Below are 21,319 nucleotides of genomic sequence, written 5' to 3' on the forward strand. Positions count from 1 at the left end.
CGTCAGTGGTAGGGAAATTACTGGAGAGAATTCTTTGAGACAGGATCTACTCCCATTTGAAAGCAAGTGGACGTATTAGCGAGAGGCAGCATGAAGGGCAAGTTGTGTCTCACTAATTTGATGGAGTTTTTTGAGGAGGTCACAAAGATGATTGATGCAGGTAGAGCAGTGGATGTTGTATATATGGACTTCAGTAAGGCCTTTGACTAGGTCCCTCATGGCAGACTGCTACAAAAGATGAAGTCACACGGGATCAGTGGTGAGCTGGCAAGATGGATACAGAATTGGCTAGGTCATAGAAGGCAGAGAGTAGCAATGGAAGGGTGCTTTTCTGATTGGAGGGCTGTGACTAGTGGTGTTCCGCAGGGTTCAGTGCTGGGATCGTTTCTGTTCGTAGTATATGTATATGATTTTGAGAAAAATGTAACTGGTTTGATTAGTATGTTTGCGCACGACACAAAGGTTGGTAGAATTATGCATAGCGATGAGGACTGTCAGAAGATACAGCAGGATTTAGATTGTTTGGAAACTTGGGCGGAGAGATGGCAGATGGAGTTTAATCCAGACAAATGTGAGGTAATTTGGAATATTTAATACAGGTAGGGAATATACAGTGAATGGTAGAACCCTCAAGAGTATTGACAGTCAGAGAGATCTAGGTGTACAGGTCCACAGGTCACTGAAAGGGGCAACACAGGTAGAGAAGGTAGTCAAGAAGGCATATGGCATGCTTGCCTTCATTGGCCGGGGCATTGAATATAGAAATTGACAAGTCATGTTGCCGATGTATAGAACCTCAGTTAGGCCACACTTGGAGTATAATGTGCAATACTGGTCGCCACACTACAAGAAGGATGTGGAGGCTTTAGAGAGGGTGCAGAGAGATTTACCAGGATGTTGCCTGGTATGGAGGGCATTAGCTCTGAGGAGAGGTTGAATAAACTTGTTTGGTTCTCACTGGAACGAAGGAGGTTGAGGGGCGACCAGGGTAGAGCGGTCATTACTGGGGGGAATAGGTTTAAGGTGTGAGAGGCAAGATTTAGAGGAGATCTATGAGGCAAGTTTTTTACACAGAGGGTAGTGGGTGCCTGGAACTCGCTGTCGGAGGAGGTGGTGGAAGCAGGGACGATAGTGACGTTTATGGGGCATCTTGACAAATACATGAATAGGATGGGAATAGAGGGATACGGACCCCGGATGTGTAGAAGATTTTAGTTCAGATGGGCAGCATGGTTGGCACAGGCTTGGAGGGCCGAAGGGCCTGTTCCTGTGCTGTGATTTTCTTTGTTCTTTGTTATGAGCCAATTGTCACAGAGATGCTATGTCTTGCCTTTATAACTATTGTGTTGATATTTGCAATTAGCCAATGGCGTTGAAGATAAAGCAGAGTTGAAGGTGAGAGGGAGAATGTTGGGCTTTTTCCTTTCTGGAGACAGTCATTGGATAAATGTAGCAATATCAAACTTGGCCCTTGTCAGGCCAATGCTATATTTTGTGAGGGTGTGCTGTAAGTTAACATTGGTGGCTTCTCTACCAGAAGAGACACGTTAAAGCTCCATTCCATGAGTTGCTTTTTTTAAAAAGTAATTTTATTAAGGTTTTGCAGAATGTTTCATAAGAAAACAGTAGTAACCATAATAACAAAACAAACTAGTGTGAACATTAACATAGTGAAAAAAGAGAATATACAATAGCAATTTAATGGACATTACCCCATGCGACCCAGTCTTCCCACACCATCCCAATGAAGCACTCACCCCCCCCCCCCCCCCCCCCCCCGCCCACAGATTTCTGCTGCTGCTGACACTTTAATTTTCCCCGAGAAAGTCGATGAACGGCTGCCACCTGCGAGAGAACCCTAGCATAGACCCTCTTAAGGCAAACTTTATTTTCTCAAGGCTGAGAAACCCAGCTATGTTGTTAACCCAGGTCTCTACACTCGGGGGTTTCGAGTCCCTCCACATTAATAAAATCCGTCTCCGGGCTACTAGGGAGGCAAAGGCACAAGACATCTGCCTCTTTCGTCCCTTGAACTCCTCATTTCAGAACTTCTCATTTCAAAGGACTTCGAGAGAGAGAGAGAAAGAGAGACAGAGACAGAGACTGTTAGCAAATCATAGAATGGAGTAAGGAGATCGCTGTTGGAGCTTCTGACACTCCAAAGATCGCTATCTCTGGACTTGGCACCACCCGTGTGTTAAGCACCTTGGGCATTGCCCTCGCGAACCCTTGCCAGAACTCCCTAAGCTCCGGGCATGCCCAAAATATGTGGGCATGGTTTGCAGGGCTGCCCTTGCACCTCATACAACTGTCTTCTACCCCCAAAAAATTGCTCATTCTCGCTGCCGTCATGTGTGCCTGGTGGACCACCTTAAATTGAATCAGACTGAACCTGGCACATGATGAGGAGGAATTAACCCTGCCCAGGACCTCTGCCCACAGACCCGCTTCCAACTCCTCACCTAGCTCCTCCTCCCACTTGCCCTTGAGCTCCTCCACCGGGGTTTCCTCCGCCTCCTGTAGTTCCTGGTAGATATCAGACACCCTCCCCACCCCCACCCAGGTGCCGGAGACCACCCTGTCCTGTATCCTCAGTGGCGGCAGCGTCGGAAAGGCCACTACCTGTTTTTTCAGCAAGGCTCGTACTTGCAGATATTTAAAGGCGTTTCCTCGCGGCAGATTAAATTTGTCCTCTAAGGGGCAGCACGGTGGCCTAGTGGTTAGCACAACCGCCTCACGGCGCTGAAGTCCCAGGTTCGATCCCGGCTCTGGGTCACTGTCTGTGTGGAGTTTGCACATTCTCCCCGTGTCTGCGTGGGTTTCGCCCCCACAACCCAAAAATGTGCAGAGTAGGTGGATTGGCCACGCTAAATTGCCCCTTAATTGGAAAAAATAATTGGGTAATCTAAATTTATAAAAAAAAAAAAAAAAATTTGTCCTCTAGCGCCTTCAAACTGGGAAAGCTTCCGTCTATGAACAGATCTCCCATCCTTCTGATGCTTGCCCTCTGCCAGCTCTGGAACCCACCATCCATCCTACCTGGAACAAACCTGTGGTTGTTACATATCGGGGTCCAGACCGACGCTCCCTCCACCTTCTTGTACCTCCTCCACTGTCCCTGGATCCGCAGTGTCGCCACCACCAACGGGTCGACGAGAATGGCAAAGGGGCCGTTATCAAAGCTCCCAGACTAGTATCTTTACATGACGCCGCCCCCCATCGCCCACTTCCTAATCATAGCTATATTGGCCGCCCAGTAGTAGTTGCGAAAGTCCAGCAGCGCCGACCCCCCACTCCCCCCAACAGCGATCTCCTTACTCCATTCCATGATTTGCTAACAGTCTCTGTCTCTGTCTCTCTCTCTCGAAGTCCTTTGAAATGAGGAGAATGCTTGGCCTGGGGTATTGCTGGTGTCCTCCTTGCTGGCAAGAGCTTGTGCATGTTGTCCTTTAACATGGGGAGGCTGTTGTTCTGCAGCTGCCACCTGGTTCTGGCTGACCAGGAAATTCTGCTGCCCTTAATGCCTGCCATTGATATATTGGGAGGATTTACAAGTTATGATGGCACCTTTTGTGAAGGCATGCTTGCATTCATCAGCCAGAGCATTGAGTACAGGGGTTGGTAAATCATGTTGTAGCTGTATAAAACCTTGGTTAGGCCGCATGTGGAGTATTGTGTGCAGTTCTGGTCACCACATTATCAGAAGCCTTGGAGAGAGTGCAAAGAAGATTCATCAGGATATTGCCTGCTCTCGGGGGTGTTGGCTATGAGGAGAGATTGAATAAACTAGGGTTGTTTTCACTGGAAAGACGGGGCTGAGGGGAGACCTGATAAAGATCTCCAAAATTATGAGAGGCATGGACAGGGTGGACAGTCAAAGGCTTTTTCCAAGGGTGGAAGTCAATTACAAGGGGGCATAGGTTCAAGGTGAGAGGGGAAAAGTTTAAGGGAGATGTGCAAGGCAGGTTTTTTATGCTGAGAGTGGTGGGTGCCTGGAACGTGCTGCCAAAGGATGTGGTGGAAGCAGACACATTAGTAACATTTAAGAGGCATCTGGATGGATAGGAATAGGGAGGAAATAGAGGAATACAGACCGAGTAAGGGCAGAAGCTTTGTTTTTTAGCTCGGGCATCATGTACGGCACAGGTTTGAAGGGCAGAATGGCCTGTTCCTGTGCTGTACTTCACTTTGTTCTGGTCCTGGGCCAGGATTTTACAGCCCTGCCACAGCAAGCCTCCTGGGACATTCAAATTGTTATTTACTTCGGCAGGACCGTAATATCCTGCCAGGCGGAAGGGGCTGTAAATTCCTGGCCCTGGAGTGGGACTTGAATCCAGAGTTCCTGGCACAGAGTGAGGAATGCGATGCACTATACCACAAGACTTCCTGTTGATGCTAATCATCACGTCTAGCTTCGTTTATGTTCATCCAAAATCAATTTGACCTCCTGGCTATTTATATACTGTGAACCAAGACAGGTATAATCAGATTACTGCATGTATTAGTGGCAGCTGTTACATTTCAGTGAGAACAGACAGCAGGTTTGAAATAAACTGTTTACATCAGGCTTATTTTAATTTGTGTCATATAAAATAGTTTGAAAGTGGCGTCAGAGATTGGAATGATTTTTGTGTGTTGCTTGCAGTTCGAGCATCTTTCCTGAATTGTCAGCTACTGCAGCACCTATACTGTTACCTCATAACAAAGGGAGGCCTGCATGTAGGAATTTCTTTAGCCGTCTGGATGTATGTTGGAAATGAGTCCTAGCTTTGGGAGGTTTACCTTGACCGACAGAAGTTGCACGGCTCAGGATGGTAAAAATAGAAATCTGAGTTTAAAAGCCAAAGGATGAGGTACAAGGATCTCCCTAACCCAGAAGGCATGTCACAATGCAGTATCAACCGGTGTGCTTCAAACACTGCAACTTATTTGTGCTTTTTAAAAAACAGATGAACAAAAATACATTTTAAATAATTTAAGACGCATGTTGCCACCAGTTGAACAAAACCTGCAGCAGTAAATATTTGAATTATTTGCTGAAATTTCATTTAGTTCACATTTTAATCGCCGCGATGTTTGTGATTTGATATCATGGCCGATATTCTGTACTTTACAAAGAACAATACAGCAGGAACAGGCCCTTCGGCCCGCCAAGCCAGTACCAGACATGATACCAATTGTGGTAATATGCATCACTGGAGATACACAAGGGGTTAATGTAAGTACATGTAGACTAGCTAGACACTAGAGGGAGCACCACAGACATGGCACACAGACACTCAACCAATAGGTCAGTAAGATAGGACACGACCTATGGGCATTCACAATACACACAGAGGTGACACTACCACAGTGGGGGCATTACACCAACCCATATATAAAGGACACAGCACACATGCTCTTTCTCTTTCCAGTGGAGACACTCATGTGAGTACAGACACAGGGTTGATTCAATATTACACCCACCACGTGGATTGTAGCAGACTGGTTTGTCAGTCTGAGTAGCTATAGAAGGATTAACAGTAGTGGCGAACCCGAGTAGGAGAATTGTAAATAGTTCAATAAACGTGTTAAAGTTATGTCCATGTCTGAATCTTCCTTTGTCAGAGTGAACATCAAGGAAGCAGCTTATTCTACGCCAAGAGCATAACAAGACACCAACCTTTGGCAAAACCTTCAGTACTTCCTTGTGCTGTATCCCTCTCTACTCATCCTATCCATGTGTTTCTCCATGTGTTTCTCCTCACCTTAGCTCCAAATAATCGGAGCCTTATGCCGCGACTGTCCCTGTCAAGCCCCTTCAGCACCTTGTGTGCTTCAATGAGATCATGGCTGGATTCTTTGGCTGCGCCCATCGCAAGATCGCCATGGATGGGACGAGGATCATGGAAAGGTCCATTGATCTCGAGGTCAAAGAATCCCGCCCCACCTTTCGTTCTTGTAAACTCCATAGAATATTCCTGAACTTAGAATGTTCCTGAACTTAGTACTGGAAGATGAAACACACTTCAGTAAACTTTTGTCTAAAAGCCCATAGCTATGTCCCCATTTCTATCCACTGCTGCAAGGTTGCTTAATTAGACAATGCCAATGATACCCTGATTCTGAACTCAGGTTTAAACTCATATTTTATACATTACCAAGAGCATTTATTTCCTTTATAATACTACCCATCTCTGTCCTTATCTTATGTTAACTGCTGTAAACCAGTTTATTCTTGAGTCACGCACAACCTCAACGTCTTAGTAAATACTCATGTCATCTTCTATTGGGCTGAAATGTAAGTGCTTAGCCTCACCGGTTTGTATTGCATATTTAGCTTTAACTAGTCTTGCCTGACTAGAAAGTTTTTGAATTACTAATGCTAACATTCAAACATAAGAATTAGAAACGTGAGTAGGCCACTCAGCCCCTCAAGCCTGCTCCTCCCTTCAATAGAATCCTAGAATCCCATTTGTGCAGAAGGAGGCCATTCGGCCCATCGAGTTTGCACCAACCATTCTCTACTCCCCCCATACCCCATAACCTAACCTGCACATCCCTAGACACTAAGGGGCAATTTATCATGGCCAATCTACCTAATATGCTCACCTTTGGACTTTGGAAGGTGTTATGGGCCAGGGCTTACAAACTCCAAAGTGTATTATGAAATTCCCCTGACCTACAGTCATTATGTTGAATTTGGCTAGGATGAGCACAAATGCCTTTGCTGCAGGTGTGATTCATCAGACTTCTGCGACGCTTTAATCCAAACAAGGTTTATTCTAAGAATGTAGTTAACATATATATATATATATATATAAATAAACACAGCAATTTTTTTTATCAATTACAAACATAAAGCCACCACAGCTACAGTAATCTATGTATAACACTTAATGAAGTCCCCCTTAGCTGTTCCAATTCAATAACAAAATCCAATTAAACCAAAACCTCTTTTCAAGGGCATGGCCCAGCACACTGTAATTTCACTTGAATGGGAGGGGTCCACTCCCCGAGACTCTGATCCAGTTTCAACCAGCAGTTACAAACTCCTTCCGGAAATCAACTACATCTCCAAAGCCACCAAGGTAGTCAGCCACACCCAATGTGCCTCTTTCTGGAACAGCCTTTAAAATGAAAACAGAGAAAGACAGAAAATACTTATTTTCTCTTTCTGCAGTCCATAGCAGTCAAACTGAAACTAAAAACTGCTCTCACCTCACAGCCACAGCCCAATGTGCTACAAGTCACATGGCAAGAGACTAAACCTTTCTTAAAAGGACACTCACAAGACAACGGAAATCGGAGCACACAGAGGAAACCCATGTAGTCACGGGGAAACAGGCAAACGCCACACAGCGACCCAAGGCAGAATTGAAGCCCTGGCGCTGTGAGGCAGCAGTGCGACTGTGCCACCATGATCAGAGCTTATTTGATTGTAACTTCACATATCTGGCTATCCACTTCTGCTTCCACTGTCTTTTGAGGAAGAGAGTTGCAGACACTCACCACCCTCTGAAAGAAAAAAAATTCTCCTCATCCCAATTTTAAATGAGCAATCCCTTTTTTAAAAATAGTGACCCCTAGTTCTAGATTCTCCGACATAAGGAAACATCCACCCTGTCAATACTCCTCAGAATCTTAAAGGTTTTGATCAAGTTTCCTCTTACTGTTCTAAACTCTAGTGGATACAGACCTAACCTTTCCAGCCTTTCCCCGTAAAACAACCCAATCATTCCTGGTATTAGTCTAGTAAACTTCTGAACTTTTTTTTAACACGCTTACATATTTCCTTAGACAGGGAGATCAGTGCTGTATACAATACTCCAGATGTGGTCTCACCCTATACAACTGAAGCATAACCTATCAACTTTTGTAATCAATCCCCCTCACAATAAACAATAACATTCCAAAGTTTTCCTAATTACTTGCTGTACCTGTATACCAGCCTTTTGTGATTCATGTACTAGAACACCCAGATCCCTCTGTACCTCCGAGCTCTGAAATATCTCCTTGTTTAAATAATAAGATTTTTTTATTCTTCCTGCCAAAGTGGCTAATTTTTCTTTTACCAACATTGTATTCCATTTGTCAGATATATGCTCACTCACTTAACCCACTTCTGTTTCATTTTATATTTCTTACACCTTCACAATTCACTTACCTGCTTATCTTTATCTCATCAACAAATTTAGCAACAATGGACAGGATTCTCCGAGCCCCCGCCGGGTCGGCGAATCGCCGGGGGGGGCGGAGTGAATTCCGTCCCTGCCGCCGCCGAATTCTTCGGTACCGGAGATTCGGCGAGGGCGGGAATCGTGCCGCGCCGATCGGCGGCCACTCGCAGCTGCTCCCGCCGGCGATTCTCCGACCCACGATGGGCCGAAGTCCCGCTGGTTCTTTGCCAGTCCTGCTGGCGTACATTAGACTAGGTCCATTACCGGCGGAACCTGGCGGCGCGGGCGGGCTCCAGGGTCCTGGGGGGCTGCAGGGCGATCTGGCCCCAGGGGGTTCCCCCACGGTGGCCTGGCCCGCGATCGGGGCACTCTTTTCCGACGCATCGGCTGTGTCAGCCTCCACGATGTCCAACGTGTAGGTGAACCCCCCCTGCGCATGCGCGGGGATGATGTCAGCAGCCGCTGATGCTCCCACGCATGCGCTGACTCACGCCGGCTGCCAGAGTCCCTTCGGCCCCGGCTGGCATGGCGCCAAAGGCCTTCCACGCAAGCCGGCGGAACGCAAACCACTCCGGCGCCAGCCTAGGCCCTGAAGGTGCGGAGGATTCCATACCTTTGGGGCGGGCCAACGCCGGATTGGTTCACGCCACTCCATCCCGCCGGCACGGGAGAATCCCGCCCTACATCTTCAGTCCCTTCATCCAAGTCATTTATATAAATTGCAAAAAGTTGAGTCCTAGCACTGATCCCTGTGACACACCACTTGTCACAACCAGAAAGACCAACTTATGCCAACTCCCTGTTTCCTGTTAGCTAGCCAAACTTCAACCCATGCCAGTATATTACCTCCTACACCATGAGCTTTTATTTTCTGCAATAACCAAGGGCACCTTATCAAATGCCTTCAGGAAATTTAAGTACAATACATCCACTTGTTCCCGTTTATCCACAGCACAATAATTGGTTAAACATGATTTCCACCGTACTGGACGCAACAAGAAGGAAATGGGAGGACGACCTGGGGATGGAGATAGGGTGGGGACTCTGGAGCGAAGCACTGCATAGGGTCAACTCCACCTCCACGTGCGCAAGGCTCAGCCTGACGCAACTAAAAGTGGTACATAGAGCCCACTTAACGAGAAACCGTATGAGTAGGTTCTTCCCGGAGGTGGAGGACAGATGTGAGCGGTGCCAAAGAGGCCCGGCCAACCATGCCCACATGTTCTGGTCTTGCCCCAGACTTGTGGAGTACTGGACAGCCTTCTTCGAGGCTATGTCCAAAGTGGTGGGGGTGAGGGTGGAGCCATGCCCGATAGTGGCGGTCTTCGGGGTTTCAGACCAGCCAGATCTATTCCTGGGGAGGAGGGCGGACGCCCTTGCCTTTGCCTCCCTGATCGCCCGCCGTAGAATCCTGTTTGGCTGGCGGTCAGCAGCACCGCCCAGAGCTGCAGACTGGCTGTCCGACCTCTCGGATTCTCTCCAAATGGAGAAAATCAAATTCGCCATCCGAGGGTCGGACGACGGCTTCCACAGAACGTGGGAGCCATTCATGCAATTGTTCCGGGACCTGTTTGTGGCCAACGTACAAGAGGAAGAATAGTCGGGGGAAGGTAGCCGGCGGGGAGGGGGGGGGGGCTACGGGCTCGTTACGGGGGTTTGATGGCTAGCTAAGGCCCAAAACCAAACTAAATAAATGCCAATAAACATGTTGGGGAATGTAAAATATGTATGCCGGCAAAGAGGGGGAGGCCACAGTTATTACTACGAAGATGCTCACCTGTAAATATATATGTTAATTTTTGTGTGTTTTTTTTTCACTCTCTAACAATTTGTAATTTGTTCAATATAAAACATGAAAACTGAATAAAAAACATTTATAAAAAAAAACATGATTTCCCTCTCACAAAACTATGTTGGGCGCAATCGTGCGGCCTCATTGCACCCGACGCGGTGACCCAATGAGGGGGTAAATCTCGCGAGGAAATTAAGCTAAGTGGGGGTCTCGGTAGGTCATTCCTCGCTGAGGACCGAAAAAAAATCAGAATCCCATTTAATAGCGGGGTCGCTTTCGGTGCTACAGGCGCCTAGAAACACCCACTAAACATGCCCAAAACAAGACTCGTATTTTTTCGTTAAATCGGCACCAGTTGACTCTGACTGATTACCTTGAATTTTTTCAAGTGGCCCGGAGTAACATTTAAGAAAAATTAATTCACTGAATGTGGCCGTCGCTGGCTAAGGCAGTATGTATTTCCCATCTCTCGTTGTCGTTCAGAAGGTGGTGGTGAACTGCCTTCTTGAACCGCTGCAGTCTCTGAGGTGTAGGTACACCCACAGTGCTGTTAGGGGGGGGGAATTCCAGGAGTTTGACCCAGCGACAGTGAGAGAAGGCCAATATATTTTCAAGTCAGTGTGGTGAATGACCATTGCGAATGGTTTCTAATATTTTCCCTATGATAGAAGTTAGGCTAACTGGCCTGCAGTTTCCTGCTTTCTGTATCCCTCACCTTTTTGAATAAAGGAGATCTTCCAATCTAATCTGAATCTAGGGAATTTTGGAAAATTATAATCAATGGATCAACTATCTCATTATCCATTTCTTTCAAGACCTTAGTGTGAAGTCCATCCGGCCCAGGGGATTTGTCAGCCCACAGTCCCAACAATTTGCTCAATACCACTTCCTGGAGATTATAATTTTCCTGAAATTACATAGATTACATCGAATTTACAGTGCAGAAGGAGGCCATTCTGCCCATCGAGTCTGCACCGGCTCTTGGAAAGAGCACCCTACCCCTACCAAGGTCCACACCTCCACCCTATCCCCATAACCCCACCCAACACTAAGGGCAATTTTGGACACTAAGGGCAATTTAGCCTGGCCAATCCACCTAACCTGCACATCTTTGGACTGTGGGAGGAAACCGGAGCACCCGGAGGAAACCCACGCACACACGGGGAGGATGTGCAGACTCCGCACAGATCCTTCTCCCCTTCCATTTCCTGATTTACAGCTATTTCAGGGGTGTTACATTTGTCCTCCATAGTAAAGACTGATGCAAAATACCTGTTTAATTAATCTGCCATAGGCCTTCTTTCCATCATTAATTCCACAGACACATTTTTCACAGGATCAATGCTCACTTTGTTAAGTCGTTTCTTATTTAAATATCTATAGAAACTCTTACTATCCATTTTCATAATACTAGCTACCTTTCTCACACTCTAGCTTTTCCCTCCTTTTCAATCTTTTTGTCATTCTTTGAAGGTTTTTATGTTCTTTCCAATCGTCTGACCTGCCACCTGTCTTTGCGCAAATATAAGGGGCTGGTTTCTGAGACTAAGTATTGACACCCATGGAGAATCCGTGGACTTTTACGACAGAAAAACTGGCGCCGCACCTGGACTGATTCCACTACCATTGAGGGGCTAGCACCGGTGCCGCGTGGAACACACCTGATTCCACTGAAAAAAGGTGCGGGATATGCCAAATCCATGATCAACATTCGGCAGGCTGACAAGCTGCGGACACACATACACATTACAATCCCCACACACAATTATCTCAGCCAAAAAGGTGGCACTGGTTGTGCTGGAGCGCGCCCATACAACTGATGGGCCGGCTGCAGCTAGAGGGCACCAGGGGGGGTGCCCTGGGGGGGGGACACCTATACGACCTGTGGCACCAGGATCAAAGTGGGCAGCTGACCACCCCCCACTATTCCCCCCAGCCCTGTCAGAAGCCCGGCAGCCAGCAGCACAATTGTCAGCGCACTATGGCCATATTGGACACCATGTTGCTCCCTCAGCAGCCTCCATGCCGTTTTCACGATTTTTAAAAGCGGAAGTGAACCACGCCGTTGGGAACTCGGCCCATCGGAGGTGGAGAATCGTGGAGGCCCCGGAGAATACCGGGTCAGGCCCGCTAACGATTTGTAAACAGTGCCACACTACGTGCGTAGTGAAACGCATTGACTCCATTTTCGAGGAAACGGAGATTCGCGATTTGACGCCAAATCGGTGCCTGCTGTGATTTTGGCGTCGGAAGCTATTCTCCGCAAATCACATTTCCAGATTTTGGCGTCGGCTAACGGAGAATTCTATCCACTCTTTTTCTTTAAGTTTAATACTGTCTTTAATTTGTTTAGTTAACTACAAATGGCAGGAACTCCCCTCTGAATTTCTCTTTCTCATTGGAAAGTATCTATTCTGTGTATTCTGAAATATCCCTTTAAATGTCTGCCACTGAACCTGTTTATCCACCCTTGAAGCACATTTGCCAGTTCACTCCAGGAAGCTCCATCATGACAAGATGCATCTGAGATTACCTCCCACAACAAATTCATCACTCGGATGATTCTGGAAATGGCTAGCGGCATGAACAGCAGGGTTGCATAGAATCATAGAATTTACAGTGCAGAAGGAGGTCATTCGGCCCATCGAGTCTGCGCTGGCTCTTGGAACATGAGAGGGAATTTAAAATGCACCATAGCAGGCCTGAAGTGGACTAATTTATTCATGCCAAATCAGGAAATGGCACTGATATAGTCAACATAACACAAAAGACTGGAACAAAGAACGTTCCACATACTCCAAGTAAAGGTATGCATAATTATAATCCACATGGATTTCCATAGCAACACCTTTTATTTGGAGAACTAAAACAACTTCTCATTTCAACCAACAAACCTCAAATTTCTTTCTGTTTCATTGACCTGAAATGTTGACTTTTTCTCCCCACCTGACAGACCTGCTGAGTATTGACGCCAATTCCTATTTTTTATTTCAATCCTGTCCACATCTCACATGCACGTATCCAGCAGGAACTGAAGTCCTGAGAGTCAGGTTCAGGATAACAACAAAAATGCATTTTATTGTGGTACAGTTGATGACAGGTTATGTACATCCTGGCTGATCTGCGGCGGGATTCTCCCAACGGAAGACTGAGGGCAGAATTCTCCGCTCCCCACGTGGCCTGGGAGAATCGTGGGAGGGCCTCCCGACATTTTTTACGCCCCCCCTGGTGCCCCCGCAATTCTCCCCTCCTCTCGGACAAATCGCCGCTCGCCGTCTTTCACGGCAAACGGCGATTCTCCGAGCCCAATCGGCTGAGCGGCCGGCCCTTCACGCCCGTTTTACCACGGCAGCAACCACACCTGGTCGCTGCATTCGTGAAACGGGCACCAGATGCCCGTTTGGGGCATCTAGGGGCCCGATTGGCACGGGAGCACCACGACTGTGCTCGGGAGGGGACAGGCCCGCGATCGGTGCCCACCGATCGTTGGGCCAGCGTCCAAAATGGACGCACTCTTTCCCCTCCGCCGCCCAGCAAGTTCAAGCCGCCACATAATGCCGGACGACGGTGGAGAAAGACGGCACCACGCATGCGCGGGTTCGTGCCGTCTGCGCGGTGATGTCTTCCGCGCATGCACGGGTTGGAACCGGCAACCCGCGCATGCGCGGATGACATCATGAAAAGCTCCTTTCGCACGTCATTTCTGGCGGCCGAGGTCGCGGCCGGGAACGACGGGGGCCCGCTCCTAGCCCCCCAGGTGGGGGTGAATTAGGTGCGGGGAGCGGGCCCCGAGGCCGTCGTGAACCACGGCCGAGTTCACGATGGCCTCTGCGATTTTTGGCCTTAGCGGAGAATACCGCCCTAAGTGCCGACAGCAGAGTGAAAACCAAAGTGTTTCACTCCAGCACGGAGGCCGCTCCTCGCCCCCTATTCTCCCATCCACGGGGGGCTAGGAGCGGCGCCGCTTCATTTATGCGCGCCGGGCCTTGGCGCCACGCACGCGCAGGTTGCCGTCCTCCCCGCGCTCGCCCCGCAAGAAATGTCGGAATGATCTTGTGGGGTGCCAGAGGAAAGGAGTGCGTCCTTCAGAGAGGCCGGTCCGCCGATTGGTGGGCACCGATCGCGGGCCAGACCCCTTTTGAGTGCCCCGCCGGTGCTCGATCCACCCTCCCCCCCCCCCCCCCTTACAGGCCGCCCCGCAGCGTTCCCGCGCTGTTCACGCCGGCAGCGACCAGGTGTTGTCGGCGCCGGCGGGAACACGTCGTATTGGGCAGGCCGCTCGGCCCATCTGGACCGGAGGATCGCCGCTCGCCCGTTACAAACGACGAGCGGCGATTCTCCGAGCGGCCAGCCGTAAATCTCGGTGCGCCGGTTTGGGGGGGGGGGGGAATCGCGTGCAGGTGCCGGGGCGGCGTGGCGGGACTCGCCCGGCGCCCCTGCGATTCTCACACCCGGCGTGGGGGGGGGGGGGAGAATTGCACCCCAGGTTACTGTCACATTTTTACATTTTTCCAAACAGTTTTTTTTAATATGAATTTATAGTACCCAATTCATTTTTTCCAATTAAGGGGCAATTTAGAGTGGCCAATCCACCTACCGTGCACATCTTTGGGTTGTGGGGGTGAAACCCACGCAATCAAAGAGAGAATGTGCAAACTCCACAGTTTGCTGGTAACAGCAGCCACCAGGTAAAGCATATTTTGCCATATTGTGTTGGGAAGATCTTGAAATCAGTTACCACTCGAGCAAAATTTTTTAAAAACAGGCAAAATTTGAACTGGTGTACACAAAGTTCAAAAACTAGGCTAATATTTTTAATTGCGTGAAAACATTAAGATAAAACTTTCAATTTTATACCATCGTTGTGAGACTCATCCCTCCATTTTTTGATTGATCTGACAAGGTGCTGACATGATAGGTTGAATGGCTTCCTCCCACACTGCAGACGTCTGCTTGTCTTCCTGCATGTGCTCAAGGCTCACGTGTGGTGTGATATTTCTTTTAATTTTTTCGTGATGTTGGTGTCGCCAGCTAGGCCAGCATTTATTGCCCATCTCTAACTGCCCTCGAGAGGGTGGGGGTGAGCTGTGTTCTTGAACCACTGCAGACCATGTGGTGCAGAAACACCCACAGTGCTGTTTGGGAGCAAGTTCCAGGATTTTGACCAGCGGCAGTGAAGGAGCAGTGGTATATTTCCAAGTCAGGATGGTGAGTGATTTGGAAGCCAACCTCCGGGTGGTGGGGTTCCCATGTATCTGCTGCCCTTGTCCTTCTTGATGGTAGTGGTCATGGGTTTGGAAGGTGCTGTCTCAGGAGCCTTGGTGAATTCCTCCAGTGCATCTTATTATAGATGGTGAACACTGGTTTATAGTTGCCCACTGTCACTAGTATTCCATCCAGTTGATATTCTTCACGGGTGAACCTGAAGGGTGAATGGCACCAGGATGTTCTTTTTTTTTAAATTTAGAGTACCCAATTATTATTTTGTTTTCCCAATTAAGGGGCAATTTAGCATGACCAATCCACCTAGGTTGCACATCTTTGGGTTGTGGGGGTGAAACCCACGCAGACACGGAGAGAATGTGCAAATTCCACATGGATAGTGACCCAGGGCCGGGATTCGAACCCTGGTCCTCGGCGTTGTAGGCAGCAATGCTAACCACTGTGCCACCGTGCTGCCCTGGCCCCAGGATGTTCAACCCTGGGGGATATATTAGTTGAATAAAATCTTGCATACCCAGCGAGCAGCAACAATATACAATTTGAGCAGGAACCTTGGCAAATTCCTCATATAGTTCAGGGAGGCTCAGGCCAATAGTAGTGATCCACTGAGGGTCCTGCTGAGAATATCTAATGTGATCCTACTATAGGCCAGACCTTGAATGCTCCTTATCTGAAGCAAAATACTGTGTACACTGGACATTTGAAATTAAAGCGAAAATGCTGGGTAGAGTCAGCAATTCGAGCAGTACGTATTCTCAGATTTCCAGCACAACAGTATTTTGCTTTTGCATCTGATCTGCGTACTTCAGTGATGTGCTGTGTATGTACCAGCGCCAGTGGGGGTGTGGTAATAATTGTTTTACTATTTGTAAATGTTGTTACTATAAATCATTGCAGATTTCTTTTCTTCAATAATCTTCTACAATAAATATTTTTAACACAGGGGGACGAAGCATAGATGGTGCACCAATCATCACTTTTCCAGAACAAACTGCCTTTGGAGATCTTTCTGATGAAGATTTTCTGAGTGTTGTAACATATTTGACAAGTATTCCAAGGTGAGCTGTGTTTTTGCTACTGTCAATTATACCTCCAAATTTTGTATTTTATACCCATTTCAATCATAGTGCATTATTAATACATTCCTCATTAAACTTCCAGTGCATTTAATTTATGGTTGTGGTACTTGGTTACACAAGTTCACAACTTTCTGTTTTGTAAGTTTGTACCAAAGCAGGATGAGAAAGTCCCCATGGGTAGAATGCTCACTGAGCAATATTGAGAGTAATATTTGTACTTGTCATTTCCGCATCTTTCGTGACAGCAATTCCACAGCCAAGACATTGAACTCAATGGAAAGTATTCCAATTTCATCCTGTTTACACTGGTGTTTCTCATCTTCTTATCTCATTATTTAAAAGCTACAACTTCAGCAATTTTGCAGTTGCAAAATGGACATAGTTCGAGCATAACAATTTCTTTTTTGTCGAGAGACATACATCTGAGGCACTGCAAAGCCTCTGCTGGCAGGAGGATGTAATTATAGTCTGAGACATCGGTAGAGTTTTGTGTGTCATTATATATATAGGTGTAGGAAGTTCTACCGGAAATAGCTGATGCAAATATATGAGAAAAAGTTGCCAAGCCTTTGGAGATAAGGGGCGGGATTCTCCCCTACCCGGCAGGGCTGGGATCCCGGTGGGACGGAGTGGCGTGAACCACTCTGGCATTGGGCCGCCCCAAAGTTGCAGAATCCTATGCACCTTCAGGGGCGAGGCCCGCCCCGAAGTGGTTGGCGCCCCGCTGCCCGGCGGTAAAGGGGATTGGCACCACGCCAACTGGCACCAAAAGGCCTCCGCCGGCCAGCGCAAGTCGGCGCATGCATGGGAGCGCCAGAGCGTTCTGACATCATCCCCGTGCATGCGCAGAGAGATTCACTTCCGCACCGGGAATGGCGGATGACCACGGCCTCCGGTGCGGAAGGAATAGAGTGCCCCCATGGAATAGGCCCGCCCGCAGATCGGTGGGCCCCAACCGTGGGCCAGGCCACCGTGGGGGCAACTCCCGGGGCCAGATACCCCGGCGACCCCCCAAGAACTCCGGAGCCCGCCCGCGCCGCCAGGTCCCGCCAGTAAGGGACCAACTCTAATTTACGCCGGCGAGACTGACATAGAACGGGCGGGACTTCAACCCATCGCGGGCCGGAGAATCCGGACAGCCCGGGGGCCCATTGAGTCGTGCCAGACCCTGCCATTCTCCGAGGCGGCGGCGCGACCCACGCCGGGCCGTTTTTTAGGGGGCGGGAGAATTGGGAGGACGGCGGGGGCGGGATTCACGCCAACCCCCGGCAATTCTCCCACCCGGCGGAGGGGGGGGGGGTCGGAGAACCCCGCCCAAGATCAGCACACGGACCTTGGATTTTAATGTATTGCCCGATAATGTAATCTTTTATCAGATTATAGCTCTCTCTATTTCTTTAAATTTTATAACCCAGTTTTGGATGTCATGATAGGAAGGCATTCGGAAGTTGGGTCCAGAAATTGGGTCCAAGATGTTACAGTCAATTTAGGGGATAAAAAGATTGCTAGCAGCAGAGTCAGAGGGATACAGCCACAGCCTGAGTTACCTTGTCCCATTCAGGCTTAACCTCATTAGTGGGAATACACAGAATGCTCCAGTTCAGCCAGGATGCTCCACTCCAGGTCCATTGTCATTCTGGACAAGCTTGTTTGACCAGCCACAGCCCATCAAAGAGTCTGATTAGCCTATTTTGTCATTAATAGAATGGTGTAACTCTGTTCTTTTGTATAAAGAGAGAGAGAGAGAGAGAGAGAGAGACATAAAGGCAGGGCATCCCATGAAAAGGGCTTATCCTAGTCATGTTTTTGGTTTTCACAATAATATCTCCGGAAAGTCAGATGTTTTGTGATAATATAGCATGGATTGAAAATCTATTAACATCTCTTGGAATGATATTACTGGAAACAATCAATATGAAAATATTAATATTTGATTTTCGTGCTGTCGTCACATTGCTCATTATTAATATGAAAATATTCGTAGCTTGACTATACACCCTTGTATGTTGAAAACAAGTCCTCATCTTTTTGATTTGTTTCAGTTAACTTCAATAGCTTAAAAATATTATTTTTATAATGGAATTAATATGATCCACTTGCGTATTACCTTTATACATACCAATGGATACTTATAGAATAATTTGTTCTTTTGAAGAGAAAGAATACTCCTCAATGTTCCAAACATCAGAATTTTATTACTGAGACCAGGTTATTGCCAATAGTAAGTATAAATAGTAAGGGTAAAGGTGTTGCTATATCTGACTATGATTAATTGAGTAAGTGGACTACACTTCATAGAATCATAGAATCCCTACAATGCAGTAGGACACCATTTGGCCAACCGGTCTGCACAGGCCCTCTGAAAGAGTACACTTCCCAAAACCCCATATCCCCATAACCCAGTAACCCCACCTAACCTTCTGGACACTATAGGGCAATTTGGCATGGCCAGTCCACCGAACCTGTACATCTTTGGACTGTGGGAGGAAATCTGAGCACCCGGAGGAAACCCACGCACACACGGGGAGAAAGTGCAAACTCCACACAGAGGCTGGAATTGAACCTGGGTCCCTGCCACTAGGAGGCAGCAATGCTAACCACTGTGTCATGGGCGAAGTGACCATAAATGATGCGGTATTGTGCCGTGGGAGAAGTGACCACAATGTGACTACAATAAGGTTTAGATGCTGATTCTCCTTAATGTTAGATTACACATCAGTGAGTCCCATGGACTGTAGATATCCTTTTACTGGATCTCCTCAAAGGCTACCTACAAATGCAGGGCTTATATGGCCATAATGGCTAGATGTGATTTGATATATTTGCTCTCATGGAGGATAAACACCAGCACAAACAGGTTTGAACTGAAAGGCCTGTTCCGTACAGTAACTTCTAAGAATCACAGCCTTGGTATGATGCAGAAGGAGGCCATTTGGCCCATTTTGTCTATATTGGCTCTCCGAATGAGCAACTCACCTCTTCCTAATCTCCTGCTTCTCCCTATAACCCTGCCCGGTCCTCCTGTTCAGATAATAATGCCTCAGTTGAACCTGCCTCTACCATAGTCTCGGGCACAGCTTTCCAGACCCTAACCACTCGCTGCGTGTATAGGTTTTCCCTCATGTCACTGTGAAACCTATTGCCATGAATTTTTACAGAAACTTGGCATGTTTAAATTGGAAAGAAACATTCAATGGACAGGAGAAACATCCAGATGACTGCAATTCGTCACCAGGTCTGTCAGTGGAGCAAGCAGTGCTGTATAAATGGCATCACACGCTAGGGTAAATACAAAATAGTTGTATTACACGTTTGGAATTAGTGCAGTGTAATCTTTTGCACTGCATCAACACCACACATGTGTTATAAAAGATGCAATTAACTGCGTGTGCTTGAAGGGAATGATCCCATGTTAGAGCACTGATGCACACGTAACCTTTTGGTTTTAAGGTATTAAAATAAATTCCAGCAGCCCAATGCACTGTCAGCTTAATTTCCATTGATAGGAAACAGCTGACTATCTTTTCTATTCTGGAAGCTTCGCCCTCGCATTAACATTTGCCGCCCAACTGGATATTTCTCCTCATGCTGCTGTTTCAAATATAGAAAAAAAACCACAATAGATGAATCAGCGCCTGGAAAGAGAAAAAGGGAGCTGACATTTAGGTTTCAGATCTTTCCTCAGAACTGAAAACTGAAGGGTGATTAAGCCCCTTTGTAAGGCGGGGGGGTGGGGGTGGGGGGGGGGGGGGGGGGGGGGGAGGTGTGTGGCACGGTGGCAGAGTGGTTATCACTGCTGTCTCACGGCGCTAAGGACCCGGGTTTGATCGGGCCCCGGGTCACTGTCCTTGTGGAGTTTGCACATTCTCCTCATGCCTGCGTGGGTCTCACCCCCACAACTCCAAGCTGAGCAATGTAGGTGAATTGACCTTAACTACTGCGCCACCAAACCGGCCAAAAATATAATTTGTATGGCATTACAATTCACAACAATACAACCGCTAACTCAACTAATATTTGAACTGAACCATTACCGCGGTAATTTAATTTCCTTGTTTAATTTTTCCTCATTTAATTATTCATTTAAATTACATTTTCTGCCAGGAAATGATATCACTGGAGTGGAGATCTTGAATTTGACAATACATTAAGATTCTAATAAATCAGCTGCTTTTAGAACAGAACTTAATAAAATCAAATATTGAAGCCTTGCAGAGACAATGCCTTAATAACAGAGACTCCTCTCCCCACTTTCAAAATGTTTAATGGTCATATTAAACTTAAATTTAGTCAGTTACATGACCCACAACAAACCAATTCATATACTTCATGGATGCTTCCATCTGAGACTCTTCTGGTTACAATGGTTGGACTCTCATTGTACGTTTATTTCCGGAATCGTTAGATTCTTACTCGTGAAGAGATCTAGCTGGAGGCGCGTGGAGGGATTCTCCGTAGCCCGATGGTGTGATCGAAATGGCGATCGGGCATAGAACGTCTCCTGATGCCAAAATTGGGGCGGTCGGGGGTCTGGCGTGCTGGCTGTGGACAGTGTCCAGCGCCACCACACACGGCCGAAATCCGTGCCGCTGGCCGGGGGCTTCTGCTAGGGCTGGGGGGAGTGGTGGGCGGTGGCCAGGAGATGGGCTGTGCACTCAGGGTGCACGGATATGCAATCCAGCACGGCCGGCACCATGTTTTCCGGCCTGACCGGCGTATGTGTGTGTGTCGGGGGGGTGGTATTGCCATACGCGGCTGCAGCTTATCTTCCCGTACGCATGTGCAGCCCGGGACTTGCCGATTGTTCAGCTGTTTTCCTCACATTCCATTGGTGTTTCACACGGCACCGGTGCTAAACCCTCACCGGTACCGGAATCCATGAGGGCTTGGTACCAATTTTCCTGTCATGAAACACCACTGACGCTCTGCTGGCGCCGGCACTTAGCATGAGAAACGGAGAATCCAGCCCATTGTCTTTTGTTCAAACCATGGATGGGATCCTCCGCCCCACCAGACCCGTTTTCCGACACATCGGGTTCCTCCTTCCCGGCAGCCGGCCAATGGGG

At 47.8% G+C, this 21,319-nt stretch overlaps 1 protein-coding gene across 11 annotated transcripts in view; it reads left to right on the forward strand.

Moving 5' to 3' along the window:
* Window positions 1-21,319, forward strand: part of mcf2l2 (MCF.2 cell line derived transforming sequence-like 2) — a 465,252-nt gene that overhangs the window by 171,781 nt on the left and 272,152 nt on the right. For all 11 annotated transcript variants that reach the window (XM_038816480.1, XM_038816477.1, XM_038816487.1 and 8 more), the window contains one exon: window positions 16,118-16,232. In XM_038816480.1, coding sequence (XP_038672408.1) covers window positions 16,118-16,232 — 115 coding nt within the window. The remainder of the gene's footprint in view (window positions 1-16,117; window positions 16,233-21,319) is intronic.

The sequence above is a fragment of the Scyliorhinus canicula genome, chromosome 13 (genome assembly GCF_902713615.1).
Source record: "Scyliorhinus canicula chromosome 13, sScyCan1.1, whole genome shotgun sequence".
Lineage (NCBI taxonomy): Eukaryota > Metazoa > Chordata > Chondrichthyes > Carcharhiniformes > Scyliorhinidae > Scyliorhinus > Scyliorhinus canicula.